The sequence below is a fragment of the Gouania willdenowi genome, chromosome 3, assembly GCF_900634775.1.
Source record: "Gouania willdenowi chromosome 3, fGouWil2.1, whole genome shotgun sequence".
NCBI lineage: Eukaryota > Metazoa > Chordata > Actinopteri > Blenniiformes > Gobiesocidae > Gouania > Gouania willdenowi.
This window is the reverse complement of record NC_041046.1, coordinates 45,541,769-45,564,291: the sequence shown is the minus strand read 5'-3', so window position 1 is coordinate 45,564,291 and position 22,523 is coordinate 45,541,769. Positions and strand designations below refer to the sequence as shown.

Below are 22,523 nucleotides of genomic sequence, written 5' to 3'. Positions count from 1 at the left end.
TGAGTTAAATAAAAAGCATGACCAGGTAAAACCACTAATGTGTTTAATGTGTGCTGCAGAAACAATGCAGGTCTTATTATTATGTCTGATATAAAGCATAGTGTAGAACTGAATGTGTGGCAGGAGAGTTTTTTAAGTCTAACTGATGATTTATATTGATCTAAATACAGAATTGTCACTAAACGTATCTTTGAGGGGGTAATGTGTGGGCAGAGGTTAAAAGCACTTACCAGTTTGATGGCCACGTACTCATTAGTATAGAGATTTTTACCTGAAACGAAAACCAAGGTAAACACACATCAGCAAACTTAAATTATAAACTGTTACATTTTTAAAGTTTAAGAATTTTATTTTATTTTGTCAGTCTTCAGAAAAACTAAAAAAAACAATCGTCTAAATCAATCAAATGAAATGTTGTAGGTTGAAGCTAAAGCTTCTACACATCTACACATCAGTGGTTCCTAAACGTTCCAGTCACGGACCCCTTCAGACCTTTGACCTGAAGCCATGTACCCCCTACTCCTGCACACTTAAAGAACATGATAATGTAATGTCATATCCAACATAGCCGGCCCTACAGTGAAATGTGTCCCTGACTTTACCTATCCTGTTGAGGGATAATATATAATAAAAATAATAATCTGTACCAGGGAATGTGTGTGTGTGTGTGTGTGTGTGTGTGTGTGTGTGTGTGTGTGTGTGTGTGTGTGTGCAGCAGGGTGACAGGGGAAACCACTGGCTGATCACTTCCCTTATCATAAACAGCTTTGTTTTCACGGTATAAATGATCAATTTACTGAGTTCAGGGCTACACTAACATTTCCAGTGGTGGCACTTTATTTTTATTTTTTTAGCAGGAGTGGGGGTAGTCTACAGCATAGCCATGTATGCTGATGAATAGTTGACTTAACTGGTGTACCATAGTTTTATATGAAGTAAAGATTGACAATGACTCAAGATATATTTTCTAAACGTTTTAGTGTCAATATTAAATTTTTCTGCAACAAACAGTGGCTGAAATAACAGATCATTTATTTTATATCATTTCCTAACCCTCTTCTCCTGGTCAAAGAACCATTTAACCTCATCTCACCTGGATTAAAGTCCTCCTGGAGCCAAAAAATACCTTCTCAATGAAGACAATACAGTGTATGAAATTATATACAATTATATAGAATAATGTTTAATTTATATTTATCATGTAAATGGAAACTTAAAAACAGTTTAAAATAAAAATAAATTAACATCAATGAATAAAACAGTATCTTCATCTTCAAATTCTTACACATCACAGTTTACATGAACACAATGTTTATAAAGAAGATTTTTAGTTAATGTATATGAAAGTCTACAAAAAGTAACATGAATATAATAACACATGATCATGTGATCAACACATGCTAATTACTCATTTCTTGCCACACATAAAACATACATATTTAACCTGTACATTGGTGGTTAAATGAATCTGTTCCCACATAATTAAAATCTGTATTTTCTTCCAGAAATAGTGTTTTTGTTGGTTTAGTTTCTTACCAGGGATTTAAAACTTAAGGTTAGTCACAGGTGGAGGAAAGTTGATGGTCTGTAGATGTTGTAGGAATGTGCTGAGTCATTGTACAACGTGATTTATTTTAGGTTAATAAATTGTTATATCTTGATTTTATTTAAAAAAAAATAACTATTTATTTCAATAGTTTTTTTTTAAAGCTATAGGGAGCCATTGTATAAGAGTCAAAGGGCCACATTAGGCCCCAGAACCACAGGTTGCAGACCCCTGCTCTGGTAGAACCACAGCTGAACATCTGTCCTGGTATCATAGTCCATCAGTTCTGGTCCTCCATGATGGTTCTGATGAGTGTGTACGCTCTATCGCTGAGCTCAGTACGTTCTACATTTTTACTGCTGCTCTCAATGTGAGCGTGCACTCTGTGAACGACTCGTTCTGTCTGGCTTCGTTCACGGACCTCGTGCACTCCAAAGGAGCACATTGGTGTTTATACTTGGAGCATTCACCGTTGCACTACCTGCAGCCACGTTGTGTGAGTGCTCCTCACCCGCAGTGCGGGGGGAAGGGGGGGAGGAGGAGAGCGAGAGAGATGCACTATGTGGGACGTGATGAAGCGTTCAGCAGCTCCGTCCAAAATAAGGCCACCATACGTACTCACACAGATGCGACCAGATGAAATTTTCACTCAACCATTTTGGTCGCATTCTCTAGCCCTGGAGTTACTAAAGGATGAGTTCACACAGAATGTATACGCTTATTCAACATTAACTGCTTTAATTTTGGCCCGGTACGTTTAGGAAGCTGCCCATTGCTCATCTCACTGAAGCGGGAGGGAGGAGCTTCTGCCTTGGGGGTGTGGAGTGTTTACAACAGTGACATAACCAAAAGGGACCTTTAGGGGGAGCACTAACGAAAGTTACTTAGTTCTGCTTTAATGAGAAAGGTGAGATTGAGGTGATGCAAACAACTTAGTTCCTACTGCTTGGGAACCCTGGTAAACCAGCTGTATTTTTATTATTTATTAATTATTATTTAAAAGAGGACGTGCTGACGACGTGCTGACGTGGTGACGTATCGATCATTTCCTGTTTACACTCTACCGCTGTTTGCAGCGCTCTACTACTGTGTTCTGCTAACTCTAATCAAACTTGTTGTCATTGATATTTTAGCCTTGAAAACACTTGTTTTAATTTTTTACCGTACAGTTAAACGTACGAAGGTTAAGTAAAAAGCAATCTCGCCTCTTATAGGCAGTACAATCTCCTTTAAACTTCCTTTTGTCCTTAGCTTAGCTTAGCTTAGCTTAAATTTAGCACCTATGGCTTCTCTCTCCTCCCCTCCGCTCTCCTGCCCGGTGTGTCAGATGTTTAGTTACTCCTCGTCCTCCTTTAGGGACAATGGTAGTTGCATAAAGTGTAGCGTACTGTTAGATATGGAGGCGAGGATCAACAATCTGGAGAAGCGGTTCCGCACCCCTGATACCAAAACCGAAGCTAGCAAGCAGGACCTAGCCGGTGCGGACCGTGCTAGCTCTAGCTTAGCCTCCCCCCCGGCCAGCAATGAGTGGGTTACTGTCCGTGGTAAGCATAGTCGAAGGTCAAAAAGTCGCTCGGGACACCACCATGTTCACGTCTCAAACAGGTTCTCCCCCCTCTGTGAGGACAACACACTCACCGGGGAACAAACTCTGATAATTGGCGACTCCATAGTGAGAAACGTGAAGCTAGCGAAGTCAGCGGGCATTGTGAGGTGCATCCCAGGGGCCAGAGCGGGCGACATAGAATCAAATCTAAAGTTGCTGGCAAAGAGTAATCGTAAGTTTGATAGGATAGTCCTCCATGTCGGCACTAATGACTCCCGACGTCGTCAGTCGGAAGCAACCAAAGTGAACATTGAATCAGTTTGTGCTTATGCTAAAACAATGTCGGACTCCGTAATTTTCTCTGGTCCCTTACCAAATCTGACCAGTGATGACATGTATAGCCGCATGTCATCATTTAACCGCTGGCTATCGAGGTGGTGTCCAGAAAACGAGGTGGGCTTCATTGATAATTGGAGATCCTTCTGGGGAAAACCGAACCTGATAGGAAGAGATGGAATCCACCCTACTTTGGAGGGAGCATCTCTACTATCAGAAAACATGGCACATTTATGACATCTCATGAATGAGACCATGTTACAGAGGGGGAGTCCTCCACGCCCCTCTGCGCTTGCCTTAGGACAGTTTCCCTCCCATTGCTATCAGGATAGCTGTGTTCATCGCCATGACAACTGTTGTGATGGTGATGAATATTATTTTATGGAGACGGTGTCAGTCCCCCGACCCATATTTCACAATGATTTTAACATAAAATCAAATAAAAGAGCTATCAATTATAAAAATCTGAAAAAAATTAAAATCTCAAATCTAGAAACACCAAAACATAAAACCATTAGATGTGCTCTATTAAATATTAGATCACTGAGATCCAAATCTCTACTAGTAAATGACCTTATCTCAGAAAATAACCTTGATTTATTCTGTTTAACTGAAACATGGCTGTATCAAGATGAATATGTTAGTTTAAATGAAGCCACTCCTCCCAGTCATTTAAATACTCATATGCCACGAGACATAGGCCGTGGAGGTGGTGTAGCAGCTATTTATCATTCCTCTCTCCTAATCTATCCTAAACCAAAGGCCAGTTACACTTCCTTTGAAAGCCTGGTTCTAAATTTATCTCATATCGAATCAAAAACCTGCCAGCCAGTCTTATTTGCGATAATTTACCGTCCTCCAGGCCCTTATTCTGAATTTCTATCAGAATTCTCTGAGTTTATATCAAACTTAGTCCTCAGTTCTGATAAAATACTGATAGTAGGAGATTTTAATATCCATGTGGACAAAGATAGTGATAGCCTGAGCTCAGCCTTTATGTCCCTAATAGACTCAGTTGGCTTTTTTCAAACTATTAATGAAGCTACTCATCGTTTAAATCATACTCTTGATCTTGTTCTAACATATGGCCTTGATATTAATGAACTTAAAGTCTACCCTGAAAATCCTCTGCTATCAGATCACTTTTTAATATCTTTTAACATTATCCTAGAGGATCTCGCACTGTGCAATAAAATAGTTACAAGTAGAAATCTATCCAACAGTGCTGTGGCTAAATTTAAAGAGGCCATTCCTGCTGCCTTAAACTCAGTGCACCATCCAATAAATAACTATGATATTAATTATAACCCCTCTCAACTGGATCTGCTTGTCGATAGCTCTGCTAGTCTACTAAAATCCACCTTGGACTCAATTGCCCCATTGAGGGAAAAAACTATTAAACGTCAGAGGAAAGCTCCGTGGTTTAGCTCTGAAACTCACACACTCAAACAGACAACCCGTAAATTAGAGAGAATGTGGCGCTCCAATAAAACAGAGGAGTCACGAATACTTTGGCAAGAAAGCCATAATAAATACATGACAGCCTTACGACATAGTCGATCTACATACTACTCCTCACTAATTGAAGAAAATAAAAATAATCCGAGGTACCTTTTCAGCACTGTAGCCAGGCTAACACAAAGTCAGAGCTCTATTGAGCCCATGATTCCTCTAGCCCTCAGCTGTGAGGACTTTATGACATTTTTTAACGATAAAATTCACAAGATTAGAGATAAAATTAGCCACTCCCTGCCTTCACCTGGGCCTGCTGTACCATTAAATGTAAATAGGCCTAACCTAAACTGTTTCACACATATAGGACTTCAGGAACTTAACTCTATTATTTCATCCTCCAAACCATCGACCTGCCTTTCAGATCCGATCCCAACTAAGCTGTTTAAAGAAGTTGTTCCCCTAGTCTGCCCATCTTTGTTGGAGACAATAAATATATCCCTATCAATAGGCTACGTGCCACAGTCCTTTAAAGTAGCTGTAATCAAACCCCTTCTCAAAAAACCTACTCTTGATTCCAGCACTTTAGCAAACTACAGGCCTATATCTAATCTTCCTTTTATTTCAAAGATTCTTGAGAAAGTTGTGGCAGCTCAGCTCTGTGAATTTCTTCAAAACAACAGCCTGTTCGAGGACTTCCAGTCAGGCTTTAGAGCTCAACACAGCACAGAGACTGCTTTAGTTAAAGTAACTAATGATCTACTCTGGGCTTCAGATGAAGGACGACTCTCAGTGCTGGTTTTATTAGATCTTAGTGCAGCTTTTGACACTATAGATCACTATATTCTACTAGAGAGATTAGAGAAATTACTTGGAATCACAGGGACTGCCCTAAACTGGTTTAAGTCCTACCTATCTGATAGGTACCAGTTTGTACACGTGAATAATAAGTCTTCTGTGTACACTAAAGTAAGCTACGGGGTTCCTCAGGGCTCTGTGCTAGGTCCAATCCTCTTCTGTATCTATATGATCCCCCTTGGTAATGTTATGAGAAAATACTCTGTTAACTTCCACTGCTATGCTGATGATACCCAACTGTATGTATCAATGAAGTCAGGTGAGACAAATCAGCTATCTAAACTTGAGGCCTGTCTAAAGGACATTAGGGCCTGGATGGACCAAAATTTTCTTCTTCTCAACTCAGACAAGACTGAGCTCATTGTACTGGGCCCGCGACACCTTAGAGAAACCTATGCTAGCCTAACTGCCCTAGATGGCATTACTCTGGCACAAAGCACAACTGTTAGAAACCTTGGGGTTCTATTTGATCAGGACTTATCCTTCAACTCTCACATAAAACAAACTTCAAGAACTGCCTTCTTTCATCTCCGTAACATTGCTAAAATCAGATCTATCCTGTCTCAGGGCGACGCCGAAAAACTAGTCCATGCTTTTGTTACCTCTAGACTGGATTATTGTAATTCTCTTTTAGCAGGCTGCCCGAGCAAGTCGCTTAAGACACTTCAGCTGGTTCAAAATGCTGCAGCACGTGTACTGACTAAAACTAGGAGAAGAGATCACATTACTCCTGTATTAGCCTCTCTGCATTGGCTTCCCATAAAATATAGAATAGAATTCAAGATTCTTCTTCTCACTTATAAAGCCCTAAATGGACAGGCACCAGTCTATCTCAAGGAGCTTGTAGTGCCATACAATCCCCCCAGAACACTACGCTCTCAAAATGCTGGACTACTCGTTGTTCCATTCATCTCTAAAAGTAGTATAGGAGGAAGAGCTTTCAGTTATCAGGCCCCACTGCTCTGGAACCATCTACCAACCACGGTTCGGGGGGCAGACACCCTCTCTACCTTTAAGGTTAGGCTCAAAACATTCCTCTTTGATAAAGCTTTTAGTTAGGAACCAGCTCATAGCTCATAATTAAGATGCAATAGGCATAGACTGCCGGGGGGGGGGGTCTGGCATGCTCGGTTGGAGAGAGGTTGGAGAGGGCGTTAAGAGAGAGGTCATTTAGGTTAGAGAGGGACCGGAGAGGGTCCCATTCCTCTTTCAAACACTCCCTCTATGTCTGCTTACTCCCTTGTGTGTTTGCTCCTGTACTCCTTCTGGCTTTTGTCTTGCAGGTCCGTGGGATCCTCAGTGTGGAGTTACAGAGACTCAGCGGCTCTGTCTCCACCCTTTTCTCTGCACACACCCAACACAGCATAACGTGGATGGCTGTTCATCATAGGAATGGGATCCACACAAGGTTCCTGCTGCTTAACAGAAGGTTTTCCTTGCCGCCATGATGAATTCATGTTGGGTGTGGGATACATATGTATGTGTATATACGTATATATGCATATGTGTGTATCCATAAAATGAAGAGTCCGTCCTTAAGACTGCTCTACTGTAAAGTGCCTTGAGATACCATTGGTTATGATTTGGCGCTATACAAATAAAGATTGATTGATTGATTGATTAAAAGGTTACCTCATTCAGATGTAGCTTATGCCTATGAACTATGCACAATAATAAAAATATGTATAAACTTGTAAATATGCAGTGGGAATTACTTGCTTGTAAATAAAGCCCCATTATACTGTGTAAAACATGAACCAGGAATAAATATTTACTACCTGGTAAAGATAGTAGCTCTAACAACTGGTAAAATGATAAAGTTGGTGATATTACAGCCTGAGCAGCAGTACAACGATGCATTTACTCTGTCTCCGGTAACCTATGTCTCTGAAATGTTTCCGTGTTTTAGTATCTCCCAACTTTTGTGTAAACACACTGTGGCCGAGTAACTCCACCCATACAAATATATATGAACCCCATAGCAATGTAGCTCTCATCATATTTACGTTTTTTGCTGTGATTGCGTCTCTGTCTGAGGCTGCATCTTTTAACCACTTCTTCATTTTCAATGGTTGGCCACGCACAGTGAAATGAGCACCGTTCACCCATGGGTGTCAATTAGTCAATCAATCAGATTTACGTAAGTCTGTGAGAGCAGAGCGACTGGCCATGTAATGAATTAGCTCACCACTAGAGGGAAGTCTTGCAAAAGCAAATGCATGGAGGCTCCTAACTGCTGATCTATTTATATTCTAGTTTCTAATGTTGTGACGCTGTTTTTAATTTTTTATCCACGTACCCCGTGACAATTTTGTACCCCACTTTGGGAACCTAGGCTCTAGATCATATCACTAAAATATAATTAGGAAACTAATATTACTATTTTTACAATACATATTCAATATATATTCTACACAAAATTTTATATACAGTTTATACATGCAAATCAAACATATACATACGTATAGAAGATTTGACTAATATGTGCTTTCATCAAACTTTTCTACATTATTAAACAAACACTTCTTTAGAAACTCAGAAATTCTGTTTGCTGGGGGGCGGCGCTAGCTGTTCCGGTTGCCGTCGGCTGCCTGGTAGGTCTGTCTTGCTATCTGCGGATCGGTGGGTGGGTCCGGGGCGCCCTTAGTTGGGGACTGCTGTTCCGCACTGGGTGGGTGCCATTGGGGTGCCTCCTTCCTGCGGTGGTGGCCGCCGCCGGTCGCTCGCGCGCCAGTGGGTGGCATTGCCTTGTGGCTTGCGCTGTCCAGTGGGTGGCGGGGCCTGGGCTGCTGTCCTTGCGCTGTCTGGGGCTGTGCGGTCCTGCTTGACTGTGGCTGGTTCGCGGGCTGGGTGCTCCCCGGGGGGCTTCGGACGGGGTCTCGCCCTTGGGGGTTCCCGGTCCCGGGGGGGGGGGGGGGGGGTGGTCTTGGGGGCCGGCGGGCTTGGCCGGTCCTGGTGGGGGCCTTGGGGTTGGGGGCGGAGTGCGCTGGCTCCTCGGCTTCTAGGTGCTTTCTCGGGTGTGTATGTGGGGGGAGGTGGCTGCCTCTCAGCTTGGTGTCTTGGGGGTGTCTGGGGGCTGCTCGGCCGGGGGGTTGCCTGGGCTCGCTGGCCCCCGCTCTTTCTGCAATTCTGGCTGCGTCCTCGAGTCCGGGGCGGCGCTTGGGTTTACAGTGGCAGTTTCTTGCACATACGTCGGTTTACGATGCACTAGCACGCCTTGGACTGTGGGATAAAACTTGTAGTGGCTTAACTGTAGACACGTTGATCCTAAATACCTGTTTCAGGTATTACCACTCACTCCTTCCCTCTGCCCACAGACACCACCATTATAGTTAACCCTCACGCCTACAACTTCATATCTCCCTTTACAGTAATCAACTCTTCCCTTCCCTTCCATTTCTCTTCCTTGCTCTCTTCCCTCCACCTCCCCCCCACCTAGGTGTAACATTGCCCTCTCTTTTTATATCCTACCTATAATAGTGTTTCTTACCCTTCCTTAGGGAGGACTGGTGATGGTCAAAATTATGCAATAAAATAATGCAATTTATTTAATTGCAATAACAAAAAAATAAAAAATAAAATGCATTGCTGTCTAAAAAAGATTGCACTTCTTGTAGTGTTGACCTTTGACAGCATGTGCAGACAAGTAAAAAAAAAAAAAAAAAAGAAACTTTTGTTTCTCAAACTTTTTTTTACTGAGGTACCCCCGCTCTCTTATATCTGAATCCAAGTACCCCCTTTATTCAACTAGAACATTAGAAAATTCAAATTAAGATCATTTCTATCATCATTTTATGTGTTTTTGTGTAATTTCTCTCATTTAGTGTGTCATTGTTGTCATTTTGTGTGTTGCTGGTATTAGTAAACATTTTTCTTTTTTGTGTATTTTGTTGTTGTTTGTCTGTTCTTTTTATTATTCAGTATTATTATTATTATTATTCAGTTTTTTTTTCATTTTCAGTTGCTGGTAATATTTATTATGATTATATTTTTTAACTAAACATAAACATTATAAAACCCCATATTTTTAATGCTTTCATTTGTTAATTTTTCTCTCTCTCTCTAGTACCCACTGTAGTGCCATCGCGTACCCCTAGGGGAGCACGTACCCCAATTTGAGAAGTCCTGGTCTAAAGTGCTGGATTTGGCCCCCGGGCCTTGAGTTTGAAACAGAATAGGTACTTTTTAAAACAGCCACACTATTGCTTGATACATCCTTCAGTGCCAGGAAGTATTTTACCAGTATTTGTTTTAAAAGTTATCCTAACTCACCAAGCTTGAGTTCACCAAAGTTTCCACAGCCGATCTTCTTTCCAACTCTAAAGTTTGGCCCCACCATGAGGACCCCCGAGGAGCCAGACGAGCCTGACGGTCGTGAAGAATGTCCGCTGCGGCTCCCCTGGGACACTTTGGTGCTCCTGGCCGGCCGCTCTCCGTACTTGTCTCGTTGCTGATCCATGGTGTTTGGAGTGGAAAAGGCCTCCTGGGCTGGGCCCACCACACTGGGGCCCCAGTCACTGGCAGAGCCTGGGGGCCACAGTCACTCTCATGGGACAGAACCTGTGTCGCTCCTGCCTTCGCTGCTTCACCTCAGTCAGTGCAACTCAACATCTGCATCAAGGAGAAGGTGGAGAACCTGCAACACACACAAGTTCACATGAGGTTAGGAATGTGCGATATTTTATCGTTTATGATTTATCATCAAAAACATTCTCTCCGGTAAGAATATGTCATCCCACGATATAAACGATAAATTCCCATGTCGGAAATTAACGAGTGCCAAGGACTATTTGTCCCTCAGTTTAGCCAAGAATGTCCATAAAAACCGTGTTCCACGGGACAAAACTGCCCCTGTTTGTCGTCAGCTTATTATTCTCTGGAGCAGAATGCTGTTAACGGAAGCTCTGCAGCGAAGCTTCCAGGCCCAAGTGTGCACCAATAATTCGGGGGAAAAATAATTGCGCTCTTCTCATTTTCGAACTCCATCAAGGTATTGATACCCTGAAACCACACACCGAATTCGGTTATTTTATCTTTAACAATTTCTGAGAAAAGCTGTCCCCTTTAACTCAGACAAACGGATGGACGGACGGAGCTCAAACCTATATTGCCCTTCACACTTTATGCGGGGAATAAAAATAACACAAAAATATAATAAATGTAAACAGAAATACACAAAATTAACCAGAAATTGCACAAGATGACTCGAAATACACAAAAATAACAGATAAATGTATGAAATGACAACAAAAATACACAAAATGCCACAAAGAAACTGATTAAATATATATTTTAATTAGTGAATTCCTATCATTAAATTATCTTTAAATTTAAAACACGACAACCTTAAACAACTGTATTCTATACTTTTACTTTCTGAAGTATAAATCTAGTTGTAGATCTGTTTTCAACTTTTACCCATTCAGTGAAATAAATACCAAAAGCATCAACTTAAGAGTTTTCATGACAGTTGTTGCTGTAATTCCCCAGTTTGAAAAGGCTGCTGCAGACGACGTGTGTGTGTGTGTGTGTGTGTGGATGACTCATACCCTGCATCGCCTGCACAGATCTCAGAGCATCAAAGACTCCTGGTTTGCTTTCCAGGGCGACTGTGATCTACTGCTACAGCCATTACGTGCAACCAGAAACTTAAAAACATGGTAATAAAATAAGTTTGCAATCAATGTTGAGTCGTTACATTTTCCATTGTGTAAACAATTGTCAGTAGGTACCCAGGTGCAGTATAGTGGTGGAAAACCTTTCCACCACTATACTACCATACTCAGTGAGAGAAACATTAAGACGAGACAGTCCTCCATGATTATTATGCAACGGGATTAATTAGCATTACCCAAATCTAACTCTGCAGCTGCATGTACACTGTGTACACTTATCACAAGGAACAATAAAAACACACACACTATACATAACATGAATATTTAGAGTATAGGATGGACATGTTTATTGTTTAGGACTTCAGGTTTTTTGTTTCAAAATCTCCTGAATTTCATTCATTTCATTTTAAAAAATACCCTAAATGACTCCAAAAAACATACATTGATCATAAAAATACACAAAACAACTACAAAAACACAAAATAAATTACACTAATTCATACAAAAACGTACATTGTCAGCAATAATACATAAAATGACAGAAAAAAATTAAGATAACAAAAAAAGATAACAAAATAAATCCCAAAACACACAAAATAAGAACAAAAACACAATATAAAATACACTAAATCATTATAAAAACATGAATAAACAGCAATAACGCACAAAACGACAGAAAAATACACAAAACGACTCTAAACACAAAAACTTAAGAAAATACACCAAAATGTAATGATAATTGATCTGAAATTTTAGTTTTTTTCTGGATCTGTATGCACTCCTTTAACTGATGTATGTGAAAGTGAACTGCTTTTCTCTCCCCTGTCCTTCCCTATCAGAGCTCTACACAAACTGTGTGTGTGTGTGTGTGTGTGTGTGTGTGTGTGTGTGTACAGCATAGCCATGCATGCTGATGAATAGTTGACTTAACTGGCGTCCTGTAGTTTTGTATGAAGTAAAGATTGACAGTGACTCCAGATATATTTGAAAATTGTTTTAATGTTTTAGTGCGAAAATTAAGTTTTTCTGCAACAAGCAGTGGCTGATGCATTTGCTTTATTTTTGTCCACATGTGGCTCAGTTTTATGTCCGTGTACAGTCATAGTTAATGTCTCGGGATATTGTTTTGCAAATCACACCATAGAATATTTTATTACACTTTTTGAATATGAATATCCTGCTGGGAAAAATGTCTAATTTTAAAGCTCAAACTATATCAAATGTATGTATAAAACACTTTAAGAATAGAGTTCATCATCAGTATATGATAGAAACATTTATAGCAACGAATAACTGAGCATGAATATAAATAGAATGTTTGCTTACTTGAGTTAGAGATATAGTTATTAGGTGTACTTTCTTAAATGTTTTGGTAATTGTGTTCTATTTTGTTTATTGATTTTTGATTAGTGTTATTGATTTTTTTTTAATTCTGTTATGTTATACATTTTTGTTTGCTTTGTGCTCCATTTTTATTTATATTTGGCTTTCCTGTCACAACACTAAGAATGTGTGGATGATTGTGGTATGAAAAAAAAACAAGCAGTGGCTACAGTAACAGGTCATCTCTTTTTATACATTGTAAAAGAAGACGTAACAAAAATGTTTTAAATAACAGCAAAGCATAACAACAGCTTTACATGTAAACTGTTTTTTTATTTTACAAAAATGCTGTACTTGAATTAACTAAACAGTAGCATAACCAACTTAGCATCTGCATTGCTTCACTCCATGGAATTAAATTGAGACCTATTATATCAATGTGACCAGGTGCAACCTTATGTTATGTTATGTTATGTTATGTTATGTTATGTTATGTTATGTTATGTTATGTTATGTTATGTTATGTTATGTTATGTTATGTTATGTTATGTTATGTTATGTTATGTTATGTTATGTTATGTTCCGCGATGCGTGTGCAGAAAAGTAGAGGCGTGGATTCTGGTAGATTGGCAGAGGCAGGGGGAGGAAGTGGAGCTGTTTAGGGCGGGACATCGAGACGTTTCTCAGAAACTCCGAATATCTGCTTTAACTCATAATTATCAAACATGGTAATAATCTTTAACATTTAAACTTACTTCACCAAATTATTTAAGTAATTCTAAACTGAAACTTCATAAGTTTTCAAATAAATCAAAATTTTTAAAAAAAAAAGCTTTTTGTTTGATTCATATTAAGTATTTATTATTACTGTGATTACATTAATACACAAGGGTATTAGTCATGTTTCATTAATCTCCGATATCTTATATTAGAAAAAAAATATTTTTCTCCATCACCAAGACTGGAATCTTTATTATATATACAGTAATTATAAAATATGTCCGGCCCCGATACTTTTTAACATTGTTTTCAGGAAATATGAACCCACTGAAATATCGTGTGTATCGATAAATAAAGCAAAAAAAATCCTAGCTTTCTAGTTTCTCTAACTTTTTTGTAAATCGGGTTCCAATGACGATTTTCAGCACTTTTTCTTTCCCTTTCCATTTCGTTATCATCATCAACCGTATGCATGGAAACCCAACTTTGTGACATTACATTTTAAAAGGCCAATGAAGGACATTAGGTAAATAGAACTATTGAGTTGTATTAAGTGTGTGATGGTGTGTCCACTCCACTCCGTTACCACTAAAACACCTTCATTATTCAAGCCAATTTAACAACAATTTTCCCATATATATCACTGACAACTAAGACACACAAATACAGAACAATACAAAAAATGCCTTCAAAAACACACAAAAAAAACACTAATGTGATACCAAAAACCCAAAATGACAACAAAATATACAAAAATGTACACAAACAAAAAACAAAAATAAGATTAAATCGGGGCTTTCGCCTTTAATTGGCCATGTAATGGCCAATTAAATACATGAAATTTGTCCTCTGCATTTAACCCATCCCTGAGAAACAGTGGGCAGCCATTTTTGCGGCGCCTGGGGAGCAGTTCGGGGTTAAGGGACTTGCTCAACATCCCACAGTGATGGCCCAGGTGAGGCTTGAACCGGCAACCCTCCGATTACAGGCCCAGCGTCCTTAACCACTCCCACTCCCTTAAAATACATTCCAAAAAACAAAAACACACAGAACTAAAGCTGAACTCCCGCTGTGGTAGTAGAGGTCCAAATGTTTGCTAGCTAACAGCTAACAGTCTTCAGCTCAACAACAGAAGGCTCAAACATAGCATTTCCATCCTGATGGGGAGGTAAACTAGTTTCTGGGTTAGTTGTATCATACGTACCAAAACCAGGCAACTTCTGAGGACTAATCAGCTGAGAGTGTAACACAGTGTGCACACTAGACCTGAGTGTGAGCTGTGAAATCCCATCGAGAGGTTGGGGGTTCGATCCCAGTACCTGACTATGTGTCGAAGTGTCCTTGGGCAAGACACTGAACCTAAGTTGCTCCCAGTGGTCGACTAGCGCCTTGCATGGCAGTCCTGTCCCACTGGTGTGTGAATGTGAGAGTGATTGGGTGAATGAGCTGATATGTAAAGCACTTTGAGATTGTTTCAGTGGTGATAAAGCTCTATATAAAATCAAGTCCATTTACCATTTACTATTCTGCTGTTGTGTAAAAACAAAGTGAACCACATTCCTCAATTACTTGAGTCATTATCAAAACTAATGTAATGGATAGATTAATTTACAGTTCAAACATCAAAGGCTGGAGCTGGATTCAAATGTCACATTTGCTGCATTAATGAAAGGCTCTGTGGTAGAAGTAGAGTAGCTTTGGTTTTTGGTTTTTTATTTTCAATAGACTACTGTGGGGGTTGTAGTTCAGAACCGTCATAAAGAGAATAATAAAGGAGCAAGTGGAGCACTTACGCATGGAAATGAATGAATAAATAAATACCAGTACTCACCTCTTCTATCTACCTATAAAAGCAAGGGAGGTCTGTGTGGATGGATGTGTGCGCGTGTGTGTGGAGCAAATATCTCCCGGACGCAGTGCGAGTTGGACCTGAAACTCGGTCAATGGGTTCCAAATACCCCGAGTGTGTGTATCTGTTATTTTGGAGTAATTTGGTCATTTCAAAATGTTTATTCTAATTTTATTTCACTTCTGGACGGCCCCGAAATGAAACCTATTCAACTTTTGACCTCAGGGTGTGTGGGGGCGCTAGCGCACCATCTATATCTATTTCACAGCACAGCTCACTTCCAGTGCGTGCATGAGCTCCTGTGGACTTCTTTTTTCTCTTTTGAGGAAAAATACTTTTTTACTGTTCTTTATTTGGTGATGACATTTCAAAACTTTTATTTTCATGTTAGTTTGACCGTTCGCTATTTAGACCGGACAGACCTCACCCGGAAGTTATTGACGCAATGGCTGCTGTGTTGAAAGCTGCACATTTATCAGCAGCGCGTGTGTGTGTGAGAACCAACAAAGGAGATTTGTGTCCAAGGTAGAGAGTCACACACACACACACCGATCAGGTGACCTTCATTATCGATCACAGTCTACGTGTGTGTGTGTGTGTGTGTGTGTATGTAACGGACCACCATTTAGTCCGATTACAGTCTGTGTCACGACACCTGTCCATTGGGTGGTAGTGACTGTAGTGTTGAGTCAGATCAGTAAACGGTGCTACATAGTGAAGGTCACCTGATGATTACTGCAGCTTCACTCACGACACACCTGTTACTACACCTAACTACTGAAAATAGATAAGTTTAGTGAAAGTTAGACAGGCACACATACACTAAACAACAAAAAAAATATGAAAATTACTCAAAATACACAAAACTAAATATTTATGCAAAAATTACACAAAAGACAACAGAGAAAAATACACCAAATGACAACAAAAACATGAAAATGACTCAAAATACACAAAACTAAATACTTATAATCCCACATGAATGTATACTTCCGACGGGCACTGTACATTACAGAAAAAAAACACCAAACAAAAAAAATGTATCAAAATGAGTTAAAAATAAATATTTATCATGCGCATGGATTGGAATATCCTAAAACAAAATCAAGGAAATATTGAAATGGATAATCTGAGGCTATATTTAAGTTATGTCCTATCACTGTAAATGGAATCTTTTATTTCCTAGTAGAGTTTACCTGACATTACAGATCTACCATACATTTTTTGTTTTATTTAACAGTTAAATGTAGCTATGCCGTGCTGGTGAGGAAGTTTCCCATACTACTGGGATGTGATCCCACAGACACAGAATGGTAGTAATTCTGCACCAGCAGGAAATCTCTCACATTACCAAAGAGAGCCTCTGAAAACTGCAGGTAGAAAACTCAACTGATCTCACATTATGCAAAACAGGAACAGTACTATCCTATGATGAAGAACGCAAGTGTGCATTTAATCACTTTCATAAACTTCCTTTTCATAGTGCAGGAATGAGGTATTTTATTCTGGAATTAAAAAATGTGACTCAATGCAAAAGAAAAAGAAAGACAGCTTGACTGACTAAAAGCTAGTTTATTATTTCACTTCTCATTCATTCATCTCCTTCAGTAACGCAGATGAGGAAGGGGAGAAAGGAAAACTAGAAAAAAAATGTAATTATAGTCTACAAGTGTGGGATGAAAAATGTTGTGAAAGAAGGCCTTTCAGATCATTAGCATTAGCAAGAAGGAACTAATCTGTTGACATTTTTTCATTTCAGTAGAAGCAAAGGCTGTGAGAGCAGTGATTAACCTCCTACTGAGACTATTATAGAACCTAACCCATCTGTCTTTACCTATTCATTTACTATAAAACATACATACATACATACATGCATACATACACCAACTGTGCTTGTTTCAACAATGAACAGCAACACATACAGATACACCCTTCCTGAACTCAAGTCAAAATAAATAAACAAGTGCTTGAATGGGTTTAATTGACTATAAATAAAAGTAAACTGCATTGTCTATTGATAACCTGAGGCAGTGTCATGTTTGGTATTAAGTATATGATTGCATAGTGAGTTTTTACACCACCCATCTTAAAGATGTAAATCCTTAGGTTAGTCAAACATAAAATGGGTTGAAAGTGATCAAAAATTGTGGAATAGGTGGTGAAATGGGATTTTAAAAACAGCAGAAAAACAGACCGAAAAAGTGGTTTAAAAAAAGTTCAATATTGGAACAAATAATGGACACGACAAATGGTAAATGTGGTATCATGAAATATGTTGAAAAGAGGTTAAAAGTGACAATAATGGGTCAACATATGTGACATTAGGTGTAAAAGTGGTAGAAAGGGTTTATAAGTGCTGAACATGTCTGAAAGTGGAAAAAATGTGTAAAGTCATTAATATGGGATGTAGAAGTGTCAGAAATGGGAGAAATGTAGCAAAAATACATTAAAAGGAGCAAAAATATAGGAAGAAAAAGTGATAAAAATAGGTTAAAATATGGTGAGTTTGGTGTAGTTGTAGAAAAATGGTAAAAATAAACAAAAATGGGCTAAAAAACATTAATTATTCACAATTTTTAAATTATCATACAAACCAGGCAAGTCCTCCTAATATGGATATTTCATATGCCCTATACAATAATTAATGAAGGTAAGAAGTCAAATAATTGAGCGGCAGCTGACTGATGTTACAATGATGATCAATAATCAGCAATATTGGAAAATTGGTTGGTAATTTAATCAAGACTTTATTATTATTGATAATAACTAGTACAGTGCCCATTGGAAGTATGTATTCATATAGTGGGAGGGGCTTAAGTAGAGTTATCAATTATGTCCAAGTGAGTATGTGTTTGAAGGTTGTATGTACAAAGAGGTGTACATACTCTGCAGTGTTATAAAGGGTTTATTTGTGGGTGTAAAGTAAAATAGTGTGTGTGATTCTATGGGACATGCACATGATAAATAGATGAATAAAGTTTGCACCAATGTTTGCTGGACTTAAACAAATGGATAATAAGGAAAAACTCAAAAAAATTTAACTACACACAAACATGTCATCTACATCCAAGTTGTGCATTAGGTTATAAACACGTGGTGAAAATATCAGTGTTCATAAAGCCGTGTTCACGGAGAAACGTGCATGTTTACACAAACTTTGCAGGCATGTGTTCACAGTACAGAGCCAGAGACGCCCCTCCCCCCATGTTAAAAATAAAATTAAAATAAATGTTTTGCAACAGCAAATAAGTCCAAAATATTAGATACACACATTTGGGTTATGTGGAAGCTGTTAAAAAAGGTTCTGTTCAATCAGACACTGTATCAGAGAGATATGACGCACACACACACTAGTAAAGACAATAAAAAGAGAATGAATGAGGAAATGAAGCGAGAAATTAAAAACAAGAAATGTGAGGAAAAGAGGACACATGATAATAAAGATGAAATATTAAATAAAACCATCAGCCTATAAAGAGAAATAAAATGATACTGCTAGAACTAAAATAACTAAAAGCACTGCCTAAAACAGATTTAAAAATAATCAGAATCGGATCGATTAGTTCATTAAATCACCGGTTAGTCAAACTGCAAACAGCAAGAAGTGACGCAATAAACTATATAATTCATTTGAATTAATTAAATCTAATGTATTTACATGTGATAAAACTTCTGTTAATTAAATAAAGCCAACTGCAGGGTTAAAAAGTCTGTTTAGCTTTTATTACCACCTTTAAAATCATGGCATTGTTGTTGTTGACCTAATTATTTTACATTGATTATATAGCCCAGCATTACTGATTGTGTTTTATAGGAAGTCAACATTAAAAAAAAGAAAAAAGAAAGTTAAATGAAAAGGATTAATATCTACACAGTGTCCTCCAGGCTAAGAAGAGGCGCTAACTTAATTTTTTAACATTAATTCATCTTATTTATGTACAATGCCATTTTTTTACCCACTGATCAAACTTCACAGCTATGATCAAATCACAAGTTTTTAAACTGGCAGAAAGATGCAGGAGAGACGAGATATCATACACTACATGTGTGTAACTACACGTAATTACCTTCATTGTGCTGTAATAACCTATATACATGTTCAACAAACAGGAAGTAGTTCATTTAAGATATAACCTCTGAATAATCTGATACTGGACCTCCCAAATCATGACGACACAATGTCATTTTTAGTAAATATAATACATAGAATAAGTGCAAGTATTGATTACACTGGTCACAAAGTAATTTTGACAACACAGTTTTGATTGTGTGATTGATTATTTATGTAGCTAAGACTTAGGGGTGGGAGAAATAACTGAAGCATCATCATCATCATCCAGACTAAAGTAATCAATAATTGATGCATACAACATTGAAATATATATAAAATACTGCAGAATGAACGTTAACAGATATTTTAAAGGCATTACATAGGGCCCTATGAATTCTGTTTTATTTTTTCCCAAATTCCGTATTTTCCACTTTAATTTTTTCATTTCGTTTTTTAGAAATATTTATCATTTTTTTAAAGAAAATATTTGTTTTTATCTCCTGTGAGGAAACAGAATAAATACTAATGTAAAAAAACTCATGAATAAACAAATGTATGTTAAAAAATAAAGTAAGATACAATTAAAAGGTAGATATAAGTTGTAGTGACATGGATTATTCTGACTGCTCCTTTTTAATTATGTATATATCATATAAAGATATATGAGAACAGCATTAATATCACCTGATATCAATGATTTACTGAATCTGATCAGGTTTATTGATTAAGTTTTGATCAACTTAGTTTAAATTAATCTAATTTAAATGATCCTATCTTCTGTAGCTCTGATGAGATGTTGTTATAATGTAACATTCTAATAACGTTGTTCCAACTGACTTTTATTTTGTAAACCAGAAGTTCCCACTGAAACTGTTGTACTTGAGGTAGCTAGCTGACTGTGAATGTGTAGCTACGAGGTACAAGACAGATTCCAAGACTTTAAAACTCCCGCCTAAGTGTCGACCAATGAGTGTCAAGCGAGTCTCGTCTACCATGGAGCTAGTTTGCTGTCGATTACGTCCTCTGACACGATGACTGGGCGGTTGCTTGGGTGGTCGTAAACGGGTATAAACAGAAACGCACAAACGGGTGGTAATTACATTGTTCTCCATTCTCTCAGGTGTTCCTTGTGCCAAGAGCAAAGACGATGCACTTTTTTTTCAAATTTAAATGAGGTATTACGACGGTACCAATTCAAAACGGAAACAATAACAGAAAAGTCCTCCTATGTTGGTAGAAACACACCGTAGGGGGCGACATCCCAGCTGTGCTGGTGAGAACCCTGCTATATACAATATATAACCTAGAAAAGCACTTTTTGTTGATTGTATTTAGTAGTGATAGACCGATACATAGGCCGGCTGATATTATCAGCTGATTTTTGCGTTTTTTTAAGCGTATCGGCATTGGCCGATGCGGGCTGCTGCGTTCGCTGATCCACATTATTTACAGACAGCAGGAATATTTTTTACTTATTCTTGTTCTGCATCACCTGTTTTTAATAATTGTTAAATATTTTTTACTTGGTGTCGTTCTACCTCACCTTTGTAATTCATATCATCATTGTGTAATTTTTATGATGTAAATTGAGGGAGAAAAAGTAGCATCGGTTCCAAATATCAGCTCAAGAAAATCAGCAGTCCGTATCGGTCATTGGCTAAGGCTGATGGAAAAAAAATCGGTATCAGCATCGGCTCTAAACCATCCATATCGGTCGATCACTAGTATTTAGTAAATGATTTATGTTCAGTAAAAAGGTAAAAGAACGAGTATTTTGTGTCAGAATACAAATGCCACATTTTAAAAAACAAGAAATTCTCCAGTGGTCATAGTGACACAGAAATAAATGCTGAGAAAATGTGATTTTACTAAGGCTGGACAATATATCTCAGTATTTCTTCTCAAAATGGCAATATACGATATAAATCTCTATATTTTTAACAATAAATTTTTACCAGAAAGGCAATTTTGGATTAAAGTTGCTGATGGAAAAATGCCACACAAGCTCATTTATTAACAAACATTAGCTTTAGGCTGTACTCCTCTGAAGGACAGCACGTGTGAGTGAGTTCTGTAGTCTGGCTTGATTAGGGGAAAGTCTGGGTTAGGACGCAATCAGAAAACAAGTATTTTAGTCCAAAATAGGCTATAAAATAAAAATATATTGATATAGGCGATATTGTAAATTTTCTATATTGCCAAAAAATAAATCTCAATATATCTTGACTCGATATATCAACCAGGCCTAGTGCAGCTTTGTTCAAGTTTATTATGTTTTTTTGTTTTATTTTTGTGTAAAGAAGAAAATAATCTAGAACAATAACACAAGGAAGGATCAATAGTGTGGTTTGTTTAAATAAAAGTCTGTTAAAACTCACTCAGTGATCATTTCACTGTATACTCAATATGAGCTCCAACAATCAGGCTAAGATATTTAATGTTTCCTCCTGAGAACATGGAACTAAACAAAGATGAGGACGTGAAGCTACAGTTGAAGTAAATGTTGGAGCAGATGATGATAATCGATCCTTTGTAATCACTGATCAGGCCCTCTGGATGAAGCAGAGCAGCTCGGACAAAGCCAGCCATGGCAGCCAATCAGCAGAACGAACACATCGATCAGTCAACCAACTAACCTATCACTATTATGGATTATTAGCACCTCTCTAACAAGACGACATGAAGAGCCCAGCTCCACAGCTAAGGTTAGCGAACAGGAATTAGCCACAGGAGGTTTAACAGACTGGGTTCAAACAATCACACAAACACACTATGGTTGTTATAACATTGTGTTTGTGTTTGTCAGAGATGTGCAAACACAAGCAGCCACGCTATGGTGTGTGTTTAACAACTGTTGGGTTCAAACCGGTGACACCTGGACCGAGCGAAACAAGGAAATTAGCCTGTGATTAGCCTGTTAGCGGAGGAAAGATTAGCAGTGAGAGGCAAACACACACACAACGGCTCACCTTCAGCCGTGCACAACCGCGCACGGAGCGTGTGTACGCGGCCACGCCGACGGGAAGTCACCCGGAGACCCGGGCTGGACGTGAGGCAGAACGCAGAGCGCCTCTGGCCCCGATGTTTTCACACTAACGTCCGACAGCAGCCGCTAAAGCTCCGTATCCCCATTCTTCGTCCGCCTCTGGCCGTGAGGAGGAAGGTCCGAGCACACCGGAAGTGGCAGCGGCGGCACCGCCCCGCGCCGCGCGCACACTTCCAGGTCA

The 22,523-nt window shown here is 38.7% G+C and overlaps 1 protein-coding gene across 5 annotated transcripts in view; it reads right to left on the bottom strand.

The window, feature by feature from the left end:
- The window catches only part of csnk1g1 (casein kinase 1, gamma 1), a 42,946-nt gene extending 20,423 nt beyond the window's left edge, over positions 1-22,523 (bottom strand). For 4 of the 5 annotated variants that reach the window (XM_028435135.1, XM_028435142.1, XM_028435150.1 and 1 more), the window contains exons 1-3: positions 22,266-22,523; positions 10,011-10,374; positions 231-271 (exon numbers count right to left, since the gene is read on the bottom strand). In XM_028435135.1, coding sequence (XP_028290936.1) covers positions 231-271; positions 10,011-10,197 — 228 coding nt within the window. In that variant the 5' untranslated portion in view covers positions 10,198-10,374; positions 22,266-22,523. Of the gene's footprint in view, positions 1-230; positions 272-10,010; positions 10,375-22,265 lie in introns of those variants that run through there. The other variant, XM_028435153.1, reaches the window with a different exon arrangement.